At 38.2% G+C, this 20,430-nt stretch overlaps 1 protein-coding gene across 6 annotated transcripts in view; it reads right to left on the reverse strand.

The window, feature by feature from the left end:
- Positions 1–9,498: 9,498 nt before the first annotated feature.
- LOC130922597 (reticulon-4-like) overlaps positions 9,499–20,430 on the reverse strand; it is a 64,427-nt gene continuing 53,495 nt past the window's right edge. For all 6 annotated transcript variants that reach the window (XM_057847442.1, XM_057847443.1, XM_057847444.1 and 3 more), the window contains 4 exons: positions 16,378–16,447; positions 16,025–16,071; positions 15,886–15,944; positions 9,499–10,264 (listed from right to left, as the gene is read on the reverse strand). In XM_057847442.1, coding sequence (XP_057703425.1) covers positions 10,222–10,264; positions 15,886–15,944; positions 16,025–16,071; positions 16,378–16,447 — 219 coding nt within the window. In that variant the 3' untranslated portion in view covers positions 9,499–10,221. The remainder of the gene's footprint in view (positions 10,265–15,885; positions 15,945–16,024; positions 16,072–16,377; positions 16,448–20,430) is intronic.

Here is a 20,430-nt window from a genome sequence, read left to right on the forward strand (position 1 = left end):
ATCGGACATGCCTTTTTTTTAATATATATATATATATATATATATATATATATTTTTTTTTTTTTTTTTATTAAATCATTTTCTAATTGTATTTAACGTTACAGACATAATGTTACACTCATCCAGAGTCTTTAGTTTAGGCTTAAGGTAGGGTTATCAAATTTATTCCGTTAATGGCGGTAATTAATTAAAAAAAAAATGTATCACGTTAAAATATTTAACGCATGCGCTGCACGACCCACTCATGCATTGTCACGTTCAATCTATAATGGCGCCGTTTTACCTATATATATATATATAGAGCTAAAAGGCAGCATATAAAGAGTAGAGTGAATTTTGGCAGCCTTTGGAGCCTTTTTTTAATTGGCTAAAGCCTTACAAGCCCTCTCCCTACGATTAGAAATATTGTGGGAACCAATGTGGGGAAGAAAGGCAGTAATTGATCTTTTTTCTTAACACCCTATGTTATTTCCCAACGCAGAGAAGATATTTCAATTGGTACCACTACGCACAGTCATGGTTGCACTTCCCATCATGCATTTGGGCAGAACAGTTAAATGGCTACAGTATCATTTACTGAAAGCTCAACAAATACTCTAGATGGCAATATTTAGTCACAATATACAAAGTCACATTTATCCTTTAAGAATTACAAGTCTTTCTATCCGTGGATCCCTCTCACCGAAAGAATGTTAATAATGTAAATGCCATCTTGAGGATTTATTGTCATAATAAACAAATACAGTACTTATGTACTGTATGTTGAATGTATATATTCGTCCGAGTTGTATTCATTTTTTTTTCTTAATCCATTGCCAAAATATATATGATCAGGAAAAATTATCGGGAATGATTGGAATTGAAGCAGGAGCAAAAAATCGAATCGGGAAATATCGGGATCGGCAGATACTTAAACTACAACGATCGGGATCGGATCGGGAGCAAAAAACATGATCGGAACAACCCTAGTTTTTATATTTTAATGAGGACAGCATGCAAACAATGACAGAAGCGGGGAAAAATAAGTGAACCCTCTGCCTAAGGAGACTTAAAGAGCAATTGAAACCAACTTTTACCAAACAATTTAAGTCAGGTGTGTGCCCAATCATTGATGAGTGGTTTAAAGCTGCCCTGCCCACAATAAAACGCACACCTGGTAAGAATTGTCTTGATGAGAAGCACTGTCTGATGTGCATCATGGTTCGGTCAAAAGAGCTGTATGAAGATCAACGATCAAGGATTGTTGATGTGTATAAAGCTGCGAAAGGATTCAAAACCATCTCTAAAAGTCTGCATGTTCATCAATCGACAGTCAGAGAAGTTGTCTACAAATGGAGAAAGTTTGGCACTGTTGCTTCTCTCTCAAGGAGTGGCCGTCCACCAAAGATGACGCCAAGAGTTCAGCGCAGAATACTCAGCAAGGCTTAGACTGCATTGCCTATTGACCTGACACTTCATCATTCTTCGCACACTCATGTCCGATTCAAGCTTGGATTTTTTGAAGAACAAGGAAAGCTGTACCGCATACAAACAGGAAGGATTGTCTGATTTGTTCGAGGATTCAAGGTAAATAGTATATTTTTCGTACCATGCATGCATTTTGAAACGTTGTGAAAAAAATCATTGAGTGAATAGGAACCGCTACGGCATTGGCGTCATTCTTCGGCATATATACTTAACTCATTCACTCCCAGCCATTTTCACTGGAGCAAGGCCCTTCGCTCCCAGCTGTTTTACTGGATTTTGAATGATTTTGCAAGGCCCACAGAAAATTCTGTTCTTTTGGTGCATCGATAATCGCGATCATCGTCAATACCGTGATCATCGTTCAAGATTCGAATCGTAATCGAATCATGGGGTGCCTAAGATGGCACACCCCTATTATGGAGTAATTTTGCCATGTCGTACTGAATAAACGCATTTTTAATGTTTCATATTCCATTTAGCACAAGACTGTTATTTGTCATGACCATACCATTTATTTAGCAATTGGGAAAAATACTTCGATAAAAAGAATATCCTTTAAAAATATTGGAGTAGAGACTGAAACAATGACATTTTGCGGCTGTCTTCGTCGCATTTTCCTCGTTCTGAAGGATTCCCCCTCAATGGGCTGAAGTTTAAATCAGATGAAACCTTGATGAGACCTTGCCGACGTCATCCTCCTGTTGGGGACGCTAGAGCCCTATAATGGTAGGCGTGGCTAAACGGCAGATTAAAAGACTAATTTCTCGTCATCTGCGCTTTGCCAAATTGTTGTATATATGACTCTAATTCACATGATAATGCCATTTAAAGTACCTACGACAGGAGAAAAAGTCTTAAAGACCAAATGTGAAGTAAGGTTGTCCAACCATGTTTTTGAATAATATCAATGGCTAAACAGTTATAAGCATATTTTCGTTTTTTTTTTTTTTTTTTAACACAACCCTTCCAGATTCTTTGTTTAACCCATAGCAACGCCCTTGACAACGAAAATGCTTTTCTTCGGCAATCTTCGGAAATGACGTCACACCTAGAAGTGCGAGGGAAGTCCGCCATAGAACAGTATTGTTTGTTGCATTGTTCCTTGGTAAGATGCCACGGCGGTGTGTGGCGATGTTCTCACTCTAACGAAAAGTTGTTTGAGTGGCCAAAGGATAGCGGGGCACGTAAATGGACATCTTTCGTTCTCTCGAAGCGAATGAATTTCACGCCATCATCGAGTAGTGTTCTCTGCTACAAACACTTTGAAGATGCCTGCTTCTTTAACCGGTCTGCTTATGATCAAGGATTTGCCAAAAAGTAAGTGATTTTTGGATAGATGACTGATGACTTTGTCAAAGCAGAGCTGCCAACTGTTGTGGAATGAACAGTAGAAGCTAGCGACGTTAGCCGAAAGCTAACTCGTGGCGATCCCCGATCATAGTTGTTGTTGCGTTCGCTAGGTTAAGCGTGTTTAAATTGTGCGTCATCTACGATCTTGTCCGAAAGGGTTAATCCACTGTCAATCGGGAAAAGGGTGTGGATGTGCATATAAGCGGGTCGGCGTCGCGGTAATTCACGGTCACGTTGCCGTAAGAGACACACAACGTCGGTGAGTTTGTGCACATTTATTTGTATTTGTATTATGTATTTCCACCTTCATGCTTCAAGCATTGCATTGCTTTTGGACGGTTCGGCGTTTCTTTCACGGTGATCACGTGATAGCCTTCTAGTTTGTGTTTTACGAGAGTCGCTTACAGGTGACAGTTGACAACTCGCGTGTTGGTTTAGCGTAGCCATTGAGCCAAACTCGCAGCGAATCAGCAAGTGGCGCAGGTCACGCAGTGAATCATGGGAAATGTAGTTTCGGGACAACAGTGAAGTGGTGCTTTGTAATCTGTTCGCTTGTGTGAAAAAACTACATTTCCTCACGCCATTAGACGCCACTTCTACAGGCTCTATTGCTCCGCACAGCTTGCCGAGAGCCCCAAGCTGTGTTCGTACTGTTAGCTCCATGTGTTAATAAAGAAACAAAGTTGTCAGCACGTCGTGTGTTCGATACCTTTGTCAACAAAAAGCTCATAACAAGACACTATGCACGATCTGTTTAAGAGACGCTGGGACTGGTGAGCTGTGAGTAGTAGGAGGCGAGGGGGAGATGAGCGAGAAGCAAAACTTTGCGGTCGAATGCTGCGGCAGTCCGCTATTATTTTGTTTTATTGTTGCCACAATAAAGTGGAGAAAGCCATCAACGACTCATCTCCTTCTTTACCCCCAACGTTTTTATATTATTATTTTATATGCACGAGAGCTGCCGGATCTGCCAAAATGAACATGATGTCTGATGATTATTTTTTTTTAAACAATGTCATGAGATAGACAAAAAACATAAAATTATATGCAAATGCCTGCATCTTCAAATCATGAAAATAATAACAGCCTATATTTTGAAGGCCTGAAGGCCGGTTGATGGGCGCGCGGGCGGCCCGGGGGACCACCCTGGGTCCCGGGGGGTGGACGATGGGCGGCGGGAGGAGGGATGGGCTGCGCATGGACCCCCCACCCCCCACCCGCCCTCCCTCCCCGGGCTGGCTGGGTGGGGGCCGTGGCCCTGGGTTGGCGCCCGCGCGGTTTCTCTGCCCGTCTGCGTGACTGTCGCACGCCCGGTGGGGCTTGCGTGCTGCTGGATGTGGTAGGGCATGCTCGGGTTGGGGGTTCCGGTGCCGGGATTGGCGATGCGGCGGCGTAGGGTTGGTCGCCAACGGGCTTACACTCATAAGAGATTCACACGATTATTGGGTTCTAGATCACAGAACTGATTTGTGTACACTCTACCCCTTTCAATCACTTAGCTTATAGTCTTATAGACACCCCCACCCCCATTCTCCTCTTTCACTGGCCCATAGGCCCCCACATGGTGTAAACCGGAAATACATCTCGCTGACGATAGCACCAGCATATTAGTAACTAGTTTAGATGTTCAATGTATTGTTTGTTGTTGTTTGTGTATGTGTTTCTTTTCTTCTCTTGTATTTCTTTTCTTCTGTCCCCCCATAATCCCTTCCTGTTCGCTGCTTTGTCATAATAAAAAGGTATTTTGAATGATCACAATGGGAGTATGTCAGACTCTCCATGTGAAACATTAAAACTGTTCAGAATCCGGGCACTTAGACTTCCATTCTCTGTGTCAAACAGCTGAACAGGACAGGTTTAAAAAAAAATAATAAAATAATAAATAAATAAAAATAACAGCCTATATTTTACCAATCTTGTAATCTCGATGGGTCTTGTCTCCATTCCATGTCAGGTAGTCTAAGCACATTGTTTGCATCCTGATTAGCGTCTGGCTAATACATGTTAGGTCCAACATGAAATTCCAACCTCCTCTTCTTCCTCCAATTCTTCAAAAACTTAGATCTCCTCCCTTTGCGCTCGATCTATCGCTTATATCGCTGTTTAAATCATTGTTTGAAGGGCTTTGTATGGCGGCCGTATGTATGGAGCGCTGCCATCGCTGTTCTCGGTGTGACGTATCACTTCCGGGTTCGTCCCCTTTCAGGTTCGAACTTCGGAAACACGATTATTTTGTCAAGTATACAACATATAAATTATTTTTTCATGCTTTATTTGTTGGACAATGTTTAATTACTTTAGTTCTGACCCTGTTTGGCATGTTATGAAATTACTTCACATTTGGTCTTTAATACATTTATAAAGCCTAATAGAGATGTTCTATGCTTTTTTTTTCTTAAGGAAACTTGAGAGATGTTGCCATAAATGACTCAACTGTGCCTTCTTCGATGCCAGAGATTAAATTGTTCTATGCTTTACAATACATGGTTGTTTACATATTTTTTAAACACCTTACTATACACGGTGTTTCTCATTCACTCCCAGCCATTTTCACCAGAGCAAGGCCCTTCACTCCCGGCTGTTTTACTGGATTTTGACTGATTTTGCAAGAAAATTCTGTTCTATTGCTATAGAAACATGGAACCCACCAAAAGAAAGATTACTCTCTTCTTTCAGCAGAAAAAAGTAAGTTCATATCTTTTTTCCATTGTTTAGAAATCAGCATTAGAAAATAGCTTAGTTTGAGCAATTTTCCAATTTCAGATGAAAAAACGGAGAAATTGAGCTCTTTGTGGAAGCATACATTTCAAACATAACTTTGACTTTAACACAGCTATTTTTCGCTTATGTGACATCCCAAACATTTGAATAATGTTTTCCTTTTACAAAATAACAGAAAAAACAAGACAAATAGAGCTTTTGATAGCAAAGTTACAATTTATTTACACATAACTAACTGAAAGATGACATTATTGTGGCCGTGACAGGCGGGTAAAATTTACCCTCATCGTTGCCTGCCTCAAAAAGACGATTTTTTTTGTCTCTGCGGGCTCTGCTCGCGAGCAGCACGGAGTCAACGGCCTCTAGTGGTCCCGGTCGTTCCGCTGGGTCGTCCAGCGCCTGGCATCCCGGGCGTCCTTCCAGTTGTTCTGCTCGGTCGTCCGCCGCCTGGCATCCATTCGGTCGTCTTCCGCCGGCGCCCCGGCTTTGTGGCTTGGCCATTTGTTGCGGGTCTTACCAAATGCGCTACTGCCCTCTAGTGGCCAGTTTTATTGCTTTAAAATGGATTTTCAGCTTTGTGCTATGGAGCTAAATTGAATCACAACTCAGAGATGTCTCTTTTGGAAGAAAAACGTAAAAGACCTATAAATACATCTTTGGGACACAGAAACAATTAAAAATGGAGCATATTTATATGTTTTTGGGAGCAAATGAGTTAAGATAGATGCGTAACTGCCCATTTTTTTGCTCTTTTAACAAAGAATCGTGAGTTTTACATCCATATCTATAAAGAATTCAGTGATTTAAGAATTTATTCACAAGAGTTTTGAATGGAAAAAGCCTTTGTTACAGCCCCCTTATCATAAGAAAGAGCTAACAGACTAGCATAATTCTTCGACAGATTTAAGTAAATTCAAACTGCGGGTTTTTTTTTTTTGGGCTTTTAACCAAGAATCAAGACAGTTTTACGTCAATATCTATAAAGAATTGAGGGATTTAAGCAATTATTCACAAGAATTTCAATGTAAAACGCTCTTTGCTGTGGAGATGTGGTAAGGCGACGCCACAATAAACTTAAAGACGAGCCACACATTCGCCATATTTACTTAACATAAATACTACCTGCACGGTTTCTTTTTCTTTTAACCAAGAATCGAGACTGTTTTACGTCCATATCTATAAATGATTCATAAATATATTTATTCATAAAATATTCATAAATATATATAAATCCGATGATTTGCACTGCCTGAACATAGGGCTATCTTATACGCATTTTATATTTGTTTAGATTTTATACTTCTCTTTTGAGATTTAAATGTATCATGCACTGCAAAGGGAAATGTTCCAAGGCATAGTCCAATATTCATTTATATGCAATATTTTATGTGCAATACTTACTCACCTGCAATGTTCAAAGCCTTAACTATCAAACTGCTGCTACTTCACTTTGATTATTTGCACTGCCTGAACATAGGGCGATCTCATACACATTTTATATTTATTTAGATTTTATACTTGCAAGTCACTTTTGAGATTTTAACTCCTCATGCACTGCAAAGGGAAATGCTCCACAATTTCATTGTACAACTGTATAATGCAGGCATGAAAATCACTCACCTTTCGGCGAAATTCGCTGTTTTGAAGTCAAAAAGGGTGACCTACATGAACTGTGGAGATTCGAGGAGAAAATTTTTAGGGGGGTAGGAGGGTCGTAAGTCCATCTAACTAACTAACGACATGTTTTAGCCTGCTTAGCCTGTCGCGATATGCAATGAGTCCATTTATCGCAAGGTAAATAAAAATGAGGGCGGTAATTTTCACGGCTGCGTTTTATCACGGCGTGCGTGCGTACATTTGTGCGTGCGTGTAGATGACATATGACTCCAGTTTTTGTGTCCAGATGTTTATTGGTCAACAACACGCCGTAGAGTTACAGTTCACACTTACAAAATAAGGAAACACAGCTATATTAAACACTGTAAACGTTAGCATTTCTACACTGAGACTAATGGGGAAAAGAGCCCCAGATCGAGGGAGATTATCAGTAGTCTTGTAGGTCTTCCATTTCCTAATAATTGCTCCCACAGTTGATTTCTTTACACCAAGCGTTTTACCTATTGCAGATTCAGTCTTCCCAGCCTGGTGCAGGTCTACAATTTTGTCCCTGGTGTCCTTCGACAGCTCTTCGGTCTTGGCCATAGTGGAGTTTGGAGTGTGACTGACTTATTATTGGTATAAAAGACACCTGTCCACAACATGAGTTAACAGGTGCCACTAATAAAGGTAACGAGTGGAGCCTTGTTAGACCTCTTTGACAGCCAGAAATCTTGTTTGTAAGTGACCAAATACTTATTTTCCACACTAATTTGTCTGATTTTTAAAGAATTTATTTCCAATGTGATTTTCAGTTTTTTTTCCACATTGTGTGCCTCATGGTTGAGGTTTACCCATGTTGACAATTCTTTTCAAGTAGGAGAACTTGCACAATTGGTGGTTGACTAAATACTTATTTGCCCCACTGTATGTAGTTCCCATGTGGTGTACTCAGTTTTGTTGCCAAAGGGTTTAGATATTCGTGGCTATATTTTGTTATTTTGAGGGGAAAATAAATGAACTCTGTTATAGAAGCTGCACACAGACTACTTTCCATTGTGTCAAAGTGTCATTTTGTCACTGTTGTCCCATGAAAAAATATCCCTAAATAGCTGCAGAAATGTGATACACTGTATATTCATTTAAGGTCTTACTACGCGTTATCACGTGGTTCTTTAATTAAAAAAAAAAAAAAAAAAAAAAAAAAGGGGCATACTATGCTTGGTCGTTTTTTTTTCTTATGTCTTTTTGTCAAGGAATTGCTTCCCAACATATGCTTCTCAAATGTTGATATATAGCTTAAGCTTGATTATTGTACAAGATTTTTTTTTAAATTCATAATTCAGAAGACAGCTGTTTACATCTTAAGGCGAGGAAGGGCAGACTGGCAGGCGCTTTAAAGGGTAAAGATGCTCTTCAAAATGTACAATGTATCATTTAATTGGTAACCACGCAGCCTGGCGACCCACGCTTCATAATGACGTATTTTGTCTTCTCATGGAACTATTGTTTTACCAGTTAACCCCGCCTTCCAGTATTATAACAGTCCTCTGAGGAAAAAAAAAAAAAAACGATATATGGTCTTTTTATAAGCCTTACTATACATAATCATTAAAAAAAAAAAAAAAAAAACCTGATACAGATGTTTTTAATGCGTTCTATATTGTCTTTAAAAAAAACTGGACGATATATTTTTTTTAATGCCTTACTATACGTGGTTGTATTTTTTTTAAAAGGTCTTACAGTATGTCAACACATGGTTGTTTTAAAACATTTAAATGGTTTTTAAAAAACTTAGTTTTATACTCTCCTTACTGGTCCTTTAAAATTAAATGCCTTACAGTAAATTGTTCTTAATTGCCTTATTAGTCTTGCTATACATTTTTTAAAGCCTTATACAGATGCTTTACTATACATGGTGTTTTAAAAAAAAAAAAAGCCTTACACCACTTATTTAAAAAAACGATTACTATAAATTGTCGTTTGTATAAAAATGTCTAATTATATGGTTCTATTTTTTTGTATAGGCTTACTATTCATGGTCTTTGAAAACTCATTCCTTACTATAATTGCGTTATACTCACCTCACTATACGTGGGCATTTAAAAATTAAATGCCTGACAATACATTGTTTTTGCCTTTAGTCCCTTAAAAGCCATACTATACATGGTCATTAAAAAAAAGCCTTATTTTCAAATACCTTACCAATACATAGTAAAATAGCTACATGGCGGTTTTTACAAATATGACAATGTTAAGGCTTTTGTTTTTTTAATAATGTAATTTGCTATTTTTCAAGGCCTTACTATACATGCGCGTTAAACTCAAGACGGACTTGAAATGAAGACGCGTGAGGCACCGGTGTGTTGTTTGTTGTTCTAGAAGCTTTATTGGTGGATAATGTTTACATCTCACAACGCATTCCACAGACTTTTTTTTATTCTGGTCACAATTTGAAGTATGAACAAGTTGATTCAAACAAATGCTGGAAGTTTATAAAGTGTTGCGCTCAACATAGTATGCCTTGTTTTGTTTTTTTTTTCTATATTTTTATTATACTTCGGAGGTGGATGTTTCTCCCGTCACTACACAGCGGCCATAACACCAAAACGACAACTGCCAAAGGTTTTCTAGATGACCCTAATGAGTTACAAGCCGTGAAGATGAAAACGTGGCCAAACGCTCGCCTCTACGCCCGCCGTCCTTCGCGCAGAAATAAAAAACAGGAGGACGTTGCCGGCCGTACAGAAAAAGGAAAAAAAAAAACCCATCTGGAGTTTTTGCGTTCTTATAAAATAGCTTTTCACAATAAAACAACAAACAAAAAGTGTCAACGGCAGCCGCCAAAACAACGACCGAGGGGGAGCGTCGGCTCCCTCGGAGAAGCGGGGTGGGGACCTTCTTCCTCTTCTCACACACAAGCCAAAAAAGTTCACAAGTTGAAAAAAAAGGGGGTTTATTATTTAACAACCACAGGAGGGCGACACACGAGCACGCCTCCTCCCTCCATCCATACTTCCTTCCTTCCTTCCTTCACGTCTCTGCAGCCGGCTTCTTCTTTCCGCACTTTCCCCCTTCTCGGTCTTGTCACTCGGCTTTAGGTTTCATCCCAGGAACTTTGGCCTGGATCCTGACAGACACAGCAATACACAGGTCAGGAAATCTTTCTAGATGGAATATCACTCGTAGACGTCCAATCCGTTTGAAGTGGGAGGGATGGCAGCTCCCGGTCGAAATGAATTGGGCGTTTAGTGCTATTAACAGACACTGCTCTAATGGAAGATTTTGGTCGCAACTTGTTTTTTTTTCAACAGTATCACCTTTATAACCTGTAGGTGTTATTTGTCCATTTTCTGGCTTTTTTCCCTGGGTTTCATCATTGGAAAAATGACACTATGGAGCTAATATTTCCCCAGGATAGTACAAAACATGTAAAGATCAAAATGGCACTATGCTGCAATTTCTAACTTATTGCAAACAGGTTGGGGAGATTCGCACTAAATTCTTGTAATAATGCCATGTTCCGGCTCATTGACTCCCATTATAAATCATAATTTTTGATATGCTTTAGGGCTGCAGCTATCGAATATTTTAGTAATCGAGTAATTGGATAAAACAAATATATTTTTAGGTGAAGAGCAATTATAAATATACATGAGAAAACAAGACATTTCATCTAATCTTGAACCATTTTCAGTCAATCAATGTCTTTATTTTCGATGTATATTGTTGAAAACAGCCAACAATTGCATCTCAGATGTAACTAGAATTTTAAAAAAAAGACGTAATTTACTCTTTCACTCAAAAAACTTTTAGATCTTATTAAAAAATATATATCTCTTACCTAAAAATGCTGTTACGCTTGATAACACACATTACTTAAAAGTTAAGCTTTTTCCCCACGTGTTTCAATTGAATTTCTCTTTGTGTCAAGCCATTTTTAAGTTCTAGTTAAGTTTTAAGTTAGTCTAAACGCGGAGAATAAGATGAATAATAATAATAAAATTAAAAATAATAAAAATAAGTACGATAAAGTTGTACAACAACATAACCTTGTTCTTTCCCTTGGAAAGACCAAGGTAATAAGGCGAATAAAGTTGCAGAATAACAATACCTTGTTCTTTCCATAGGAAAGACCAAGGTAAATATACATGAGAAAACAAGACATTTCATCTAATCTTGAACCATTTTCAGTCAATCAATGTCTTTATTTTCGATGTATATTGTTGAAAACAGCCAACAATTGCATCTCAGATGTAACTAGAATTTAAAAAAGACTAATTCACTGCTTTCACTCAAAAAACTTTTAGATCTTATTAAAAAAAAATATATATATATATATATATCTTACCTAAAAATGCTGTTACGCTTGATAACACACATCACTTAAAAGTTAGGATTTTTTCCCACGTGTTTCCATTGAATTTCTATTTGAGTCAAGCTATTTTTAAGTTCTAGTTAAGTTTTAAGTTAGTCTAAACTGTAAGTCCTGATAGGATTTTGAGTTTTTGCAGTGTTCAAAATAAATGTATGATACAGGCTGTATTGGAGCACATTAGGGACCAGTGCTACTTGGTGTTTTATCCAGCAATGACTACTGAGCTAAAATTGATAGTTAGCATGATTAAGTTTTTATTTTACACCCTCATCACTCCACAATGCTATGTAAGACAGTGGTCATAATTAATTGAAACCTAGCCCTCCGCAGGGCTAACGTTACGTGAGCAAATAGCGACAGTAACGTTAATGTTATTTATTAGCGCTTAGCGCTCTTTATTAGCGCTTAGCGCTCTACTGCTTTAAGATGGCGGCTGTTTACTAACGCTGCCCAGACGCGGCCGAGTCTGTCATTGCGCATCTAGTTCAACATACATGTGGTCTATATGAGACTTATCAGACGCTACCTGTACCAACGTAGCATCGTGCAGGCTAGTATTTAGCAACGTTGGCATCGTTTGTGGTGGCTGTCGGCTGCAGTAAGTTTTTTTTTTTTTTCCTTCTTCCTCTCCGCACGTGACAGCGCGGTGTCCCGCATTAAAAGTAGTCCGAGCAAAACGTGATGCTTAGAGCTGTCAAAATAAACGATTACTCGAGGTGAATAAAATTACTCGGATCAGTTTTTAAACTAGAGTTACTCGAGTACTCGTTTCAGCTCTAATATGCTGTAAACCTGATGTGTTATTAGGGCTGTCAAACGATTGAAATTCTTAATCGAGTCAATTACAGCTTAAAAATTAATCGTAATTAATCACAATTCAAACCATCTATAAAATATGCCATATTTTTCTATAAATTATTGTTGGAATGGAAAGATAAAGACAAGACGGATATATACATTCAACATACAGCACATATGTACTGTATTTATTATAACGATAAATCAACAAGATGTCATTAACATTATTAACATTTTGTTAAAGCGATCCATGGATAGAAAGACTTGTAGGTCTTAAAAGATAAATGTTAGTACAAGTTATAGAAATTTTATATTCAAACCCCTCTTGATGTTTTCATTTTATTAAAATTTGTAACGTTTTCAATCAAAAAATAAACTAGTAGCTCGCCATTGTCGATGTCAATAATTACACCATGCTCACTGATTGTGCTTAAACCCATGAAATCATTTGGAGCCAAACACCAAAAAACAAGTAACAAGCAGACATTACACTTCTGTCATTTTAATCTGTTGCGGGGCATGTGCGTTAATTGCGTCAAATATTTTAACGTGATGAATTAAAAATTAACACCCGTTAACGCGATAATTTTGACAGCCCTAGTTATAATGGATTTTCCGTGATTACTCATGCAATCGCTTCTTTGGCGAGTCAAAAACATGGAAATAGAGGAATTTGAGGCGTAACACCCAAAAGTCACTAGGGGGCGCCAAAGGCCAATACATGAATTTGCTTGCAAAGAAAGCTTGTTGTTATGGACTTATTTGCGCCTCTAACTATGTCATATGAAATCTTCAAATTAGACTTATTTTAATTATATATACAGCATAGTTAGTTTTGCTATTAATGTCCATAAGGGGCATTAAAAAAAAATAAAAAAGGAAAACTATATGTGTAGATAGGTCTGATGCCAATGAACATTTTTGAGTGGTTGAAAGTGAAAAAACATTCATAAATGACTTAGTTATCACACTTCAAAAGAAAAGCCATACCTTGGACAAAATCACAAGAATTTAGTCAAAATAAAATAACGCCCACGGGCTTTAGACCGATACATAGATTCTTATCAGGAGCATATCAATAACCTTTTGGGATATGTAGGGCGGAAAACGCTCAGGTGACTTGAAGTTCCGCTCTGAGACCCCCAATTTGGTCATCCAGCAAATTACGTTACCAACTCCATTTATGTCCAGCTTGGATCTTTTAAATCCATTCAAAGTGAGATAATTTGCCGAATAAAACGAAATGATAACTGTTATAAGCATTTGTTAATGCTCATGACAGTGTCATGTCATAATTATGTCTAATTGTCTAAAGACAGTCTTATGGCGCCACTGTCAAATAAAGTGTTACCAAATACCGTAACTAGCAATTAATTAAACATCAGGAACAGTAATTGAAAAATAATTAGTACTGAACATTTAAGAACGTATTTTGATTGTTATTTACATCTGTTGCGCTGCAATGCATGCTTGGAGGCGTGTTGACAGCAGGTGGCATAAAAGATTGACCGTCTCCCCCAAGGGAGCAGTGATGGCCAAATGAAGCTTCTTGAAGCAATGAAGCTTTGCAAACAATTGGTTCAAAGCTTCATGGTGGTTCATTTGGTCTTCTGACCGTCGTATAATGCCGCTATCTAATGAAGTGTTACTGGTTATTATCTTATAGTGTAAATATCCCATAATACAGTGAGGACAGCTGCGGCTTATCTGTGAACAAAGCCGTTTTCCTGTCTCATTTGGTGGGCGGCGGCTTATAATCAGGTGCGCCTTATAGTGCGAAAATTACGGTAGGTTTATCGACATATTTCCATCATTTTTTTGTCCTTTTTTCAAAAACCGAAAGCACCACAAAAAACTACATATCCCAGGAGCGATTGTGAGGTCAAAAGGACGGACGTAATTTGAACATTTTTAATGAACTGCCAAGCGATACGCCACCTAAGGAGAGTGAGGCGAGGGACGGCCCGGTCAGATTGAGCGAGCGACTTTGAAACATGCAGAACGAATCAAATTAAATTTAGCGCAAGCTAATGCTTTATTTGATCAGCTCGAGGAGAAGGATGGACCAGACTTGTAGTGGTTTTCTTCAGGTGAGCCTGCAAGTTAGAGGAGATTTATATGGAAACCCCCCCACTATTTTGCAATGTTGGTCTACTTTATATAACCTGTTTTGACCATCGCGTATGACCACACCTGCTGTTTCTATTGAATTATCAAATATAAAACTATTGTCTTATTTCCTTTCTGTTGAATATCTTACAAAGTTGAATAAATATTAATAAGCTTCAAAACGGTTCGTCGAGCATGTTTGCTTGTCAATGGGTCATCAATACTATAAATTTTGACATCAAGCTTTGGGATATTTTTTTGCTGTCTTTTTGGGTCCAAAATGTTGATAATTGAGCAGTGAAGAAAACAAAGGTTATGGTGACCAAAGCAGACCATTGTTAACTTTATGAAATGTAAAGGCATCATCCAATCCATGTGGGTGGAGCGGTCGCCATAAGCCCTCCTGGTCCAAATGGTTAAGAGATAATTATTGCCGTCAATGGCATCGAAAGATAAGTGTTCATACGCAGCCTTCTGACTTCAAATGGATTTGACGTCTACAGCAGTGAATGAGTTAATATATAAAAACTAGGGCTGTCAAACGATTAAAATTTTTAATCGAGTTAATTACAGCTTAACCATCTTTAAAATATGCCTTATTTTTCTGCAAATTATATATATATTCTGTAAAATAAATTGTTGGAATGGAAAGATAAGACACAAGATGGATATATACATTCAACATACGGTACATAAGGACTGTAGTGGGCATTTCACTCTACTATCATTTAAATCTGTCTATGCTGTCCTCACTCCGAAGCGTCTACTTTTTCCAAAGCTAGACAGCTAGTGAACAACGCCTTAATAATCAGACTTCTTCCTTTTTCATCCGATTTATTAATAAAATGGCCTCAAACCATTGCCCTCTTTAGACCGTTTACGTAAAACTACAAAAAAATAAAAAATACACAAGCATTGCATTAGCAAGAACATTAGCTTAGCACGCTACATACAGGTTCACTAAACATAAACAAAAAGCGTCTCATACAAAAAATAAAACATTTCGCTTACTAACATAATATTTAGTCTTAACAACAACCATACTAACGGACAAATCTTGTCCAGGGATCATATAAGCACAACATTACAACGTAGGCGTCAGCCCGAGACGTCGTGCAGCCATATTGAACTGGCAAGAAAAAATAAACCATGTCGCAAAGCGACCACAAGAGTTCGCTGTTAGACAGCACAAAAAGCCTTGCTGTAAAACTTACCAAAAGGCAGAATACTGTCTGAGCGGGACATGTGCGTTAATTGCGTCAAATATTTTAACGTGATTAATTAAAAAAATTCATTACCGCGCGTTAACGCGATAAGCGGAACATGTGCGTTAATTGCGTCAAATATTTTAACGTGATTAATTTAAAAAATTCATTACCGCGCGTTAACGCGATAATTTTGACAGCCCTAATAAAAACAAGCACTCTTTTACAGATTTAGAAGTGCATTTTGGAAATTTGACTTACTTTCCAACCACGTCTTTGATTTGGTTATTGACCAGTGCCAGGTAATGATCGATTTGAGCCTGCAAATGCAATAAACCAAAGTTTAGCTAAATAAAAAAACAAGGAGAATACAGAGGCGAGTGTGTGTTAAGTCTCTCACCTGGTGTTTCTCATAGACGATGGGACAGCTGAAAGCTGCGATCACGGCTAAAGACAACAAAGAGGAAATGATCAAAGAGGTGAAAGTTCAAATTTGCCATTGTTAGCATCATATTGACTGTATTTGACCACAAAAAACTTCAATTTATCAATTCTTTTTGCAGGAACGTTATGAGACGCTAGTACCGACACTGCCCTTTAGAGGTCAACCTTGGAAGCAAACCTAGATTTTTTCTGTTACTCCACTTGAATACCAAAAATGGACATTTTTGTCTTTGAAACAAGTTCCTCAGACAACTTATGACAGCGTTTCAGCTTCATCTTTAATGACGTGACGCGGATGGGAAAGCTCACCCAGAATGACAAGCGTGAGTCCGTTGAACAGAGCGCCCACGTAGGTCAGGATCCACATCAGCACGGCGAACTGCAAGCACAGTTAAGTCAGAGACGTCAAACCTGAGCAGCTATTGACGACGCTAGACGTCCGATCCGTTTGAAGTGGGAGGGATGGCAGCGAATAAACGAATTCATTCATACTTTTGGCCAGCAGTGTATATATTATATATATACTGGACTGTCTCAGAAAATTAGAATACACAATATTCTAATTTTCTGAGACAGTCCTGTATATTGTTCTATGTAAAGGACGTCAGCCAAGGTCGGCCCCCCACATTTTTACCACGCCAAATCTGGTCCCCTTTGCAAAAAGTTTGGACACCCCTGCTTTAAATGGTGGATTAATGTACAGGACTGTCTCAGAAAATTAGAATATTGTGTATTCTAATTTCCTGAGACAGTCCAGTATATAAATATATATATATATATATATATATATATATATATATATATATATATATTAGAGCTGAAACGAGTACTCGAGCAACTCGAGTAACTCGAGTTTAAAAACTGATCCGAGTAATTTTATTCACCTCGAGTAATCATTTATTTTGACAGCTCTAAGCATCACGTTTTGCTCGGACTACTTTTAATGCGGGACAACGCGCTGTCACGTGCGGAGAGGAAGAAGGGGAAAAAAAAAACTTACTGCAGCTGACAGCCGCCACAAACGACGCCGACGTTGCCAAATACTAGCCCGCACGATGCTACGTTGGTAACAGCTAGCGTCTGATGCGTCTCATAAAGATCACATGTATGTTGAACTAGATGCGCAATGACAGACTCGGCCGCGTCTGGGCAGCGTTATTAAACAGCCGCCATCTTAAAGCAGTACAGCGCTAAGCGCTAATAAATAAGATTAACGTTACTGTCGCTACTAGCTCACGTAAAGTTAGCCCTGCGGAGGACTAGGTTTCAATTAATTATGACCACTGTCGTTGCGTGGCTAACGCGTCTTACATACAGGCTTTAAGATAACATAGCATTGTGGAGTGATGAGGGTGTAAAATAAAAACCTAATCATGCTAACTATCAATTTTAGCTCAGGAGTCATTGCTGGAAAAAGCACCAAGTAGCACTGGCCCCTAATGTGCTCCAGTACAGCCTGTATCATACATTTATTTTGAACACTGCAAAAACTCAAAATCCTATCAGGACTTACAGTTTAGACTAACTTAAAACTTAACTAGAACTTAAAAATGGCTTGACACAAAGAGAAATTCAATTGAAACACGTGGGAAAAAATCCTAACTTTTAAGTGATGTGTGTTATCAAGCGTAACGGCATTTTTAGGTTATTTATATATATATATATATATATATATATATATATATATATATATATATATATATATATATATATATATTTAAAAAAAAAAAAAGATCTAAAAGTTTTTTGAGTGAAAGCAGTGAATTAGTCTTTTTTTTTTTAATTCTAGCTACAATATACATCGAAAATAAAGACATTGATTGACTGAAAATGGTTCAAGATTAGATGAAATGTCTTGTTTTCTCATGTATATTTATAATTGCTCTTCACCTAAAAATATATTTGTTTTATCCGATTACTCGATGAATCGATATAATTTTCAGTCGATTACTCGATTACTAAAATATTCGATAGCTGCAGCCCTAATATATATATATATATGTAGTCAGGGGTGCACATAAGTGGTCCGCATGCGCGCATGCGTACTGGACGTAGACAAATGCGTTGGCCCTCAACGGCTTCAATACGCTTTTGCGTACCGATGGCTGACCACTGTATTTGCGGCGGACACGAGAAAATCTATTCTCAAAATGTCAAAGAGGCAGGCCCCACTGAATAATTATTTCCGTGTTCCCCCACACCCGTCAAAAGACAGACAGACGACCAGTGTTGTTAATAACGGCGTTAGAATATAACGGCGTTACTAACGGCGTTATTTTTTTCAGTAATTAGTAATCTAATTAATTGCTTTTCTTATCTTGGCAACGCCGTTACCGTTACTGAGGCGGGAAAGGCGTGCGTTACTAAATTGGTTGAATAAAAAAAGTCTGAGAGAAACGGACTCACGGAGACGAGAGAGCAGAGCAGGAGTGGGGAAGACGCCGTTGCAACCGCGATGCTAGGTGGCTCCAATAATACCTGACTGTAGCCACAGCCGACAAACTACGCCCACATGACACGGTAGATATCATATTATAGAACTAGATGCAATTGACAGACACAGCTGCATTGGCAACATGTTTTAATGACTACATGCGTTAGTAAACAGCCGCCATCTTGAAGCAGTAGATTTCTCAGGAAGGCTCTGATGTAGAGATCCTTCATTGCAAACCTAAGTAACTTTTTTTTTTTTTTTAATCGAAAATGCTCCTAAATCGGCAAAATCTTAACTTAAATCTATCTTTAAATGATGAAACAGTTTTAAAACTTACACATGTTTAAAGTAGACAGCAGGGAACTAATGAAATAACAGGAGCAATTTTAACAACTTTAACGGTTGATTCACAACTTTAAATGACTTCCACACATAGCAAAGGTTACTATCTAGTTATCGCAATACCCTTGTGTCTAGTTAAGTGGAGGGTAAAGAATTGGGCTAGGGCCAATTGTCCCCCAAACCCTTTAAACTTCACATTGCGTGACCTGTTTTTGTTTTTTTGAGAAGAAAAAAAAATTACCACTAGTTACTTCTCCAAGTAACTAATTACTCTTACATTCAGGTAACAGTTACTAACGCAATTACTTTTTGGGAGAAGTACTTTGTAACCGTAATTAATTACTTTTTTAAAAGTAAAATTAACAACACTGCAGACGACAGAGACGTCACCAGAGCTACCGAAAAAAAGGACTTTTGCTGAAAAGTGGCTGCAGGAGGTACCATGGCTAGAAGCAAATGATGCTCTCATGGAGCATCATTTGCTCATCTCGTGGTGCTAAACTTGCCATGAGAATCTCAATGTCGCTGATAAGAGCAGCGCATTTTATGTAGGGTCAAAGAATTTCAGCCATCCAAACTTTGAAAATCACGAAAAAAGCAGAGAGCCTGATGGCAATTAAGCAAACTATCAATGCCAGACAGGACCCTACTCGCCCTATGGACAAGTGGCGGAATAAAATTAATAAAGAACAGCGCCATGCACTGACAAACGTGTTTTTGCTCGCATTTCACAAAGCTAAACATGCACGTTCAATGAGCTCTTAACAGGTGGATATCCCACTTTTACAAAGGCTTGGAGTTAATGTGGGAGGCAAAAAAAAATATGCGTACCCCTGTATATGTCTTTACATTTCACTTCAGAGTAATGGCAATTTTGTTGTGCCAGTTGATTGTTAATCAAGTGTTAATTGTTAATAAAATTAATTTAAGGTAATTGGCTCCAAGTAAAGCTTGTCATAATTTTATCGCATCAGGCGGGTCGGCTCTGAAGCTCAATGAGGACCAAGTCGCATCTCCAGGTCCTCCTCTAAGAACCTGGGCAAAAAAATTATGTGCACCCCTGTATATAGTATTTACGTTAGGGTTGTTCCGATCATGTTTTTTTGCTCCCGATCCGATCCCGATTGTTTTAGTTTGAGTATCTGCCGATCCCGATATTTCTCGATCCGATTGTTTTTTTTTTTTTGCTCCCGATTCAATTCCGATCATATACAATTTTGGCAATGCATTAAGAAAAAAATGAATAAAACTCAGACCAATATATACATTCAACATACAGTACTGTATTTGTTTATTATGACAATGAATCCTCAAGATGGCATTTACATTATTAACATTCTTTCGGTGAGAGGGATCCACGGATAGAAAGACTTGTGACTTTGTATATTGTGACTAAATATTGCCATCTAGTGTATTTGTTGAGCTTTCAGTAAATGATACTGTAGCCATGCCCAAATGCATGATGGGAAGTGGAACCATGACTGTTCGTAGTGCTACCAACTGATATATCTTCTCTGCGTTGGGGAATAACATAGGGTGTTAAGAAAAAGATCAATTACTACATTGCTTCCCACGATATTTCTAAT

The sequence above is a fragment of the Corythoichthys intestinalis genome, chromosome 10, assembly GCF_030265065.1.
Source record: "Corythoichthys intestinalis isolate RoL2023-P3 chromosome 10, ASM3026506v1, whole genome shotgun sequence".
NCBI classification, from domain to species: Eukaryota; Metazoa; Chordata; class Actinopteri; order Syngnathiformes; family Syngnathidae; genus Corythoichthys; species Corythoichthys intestinalis.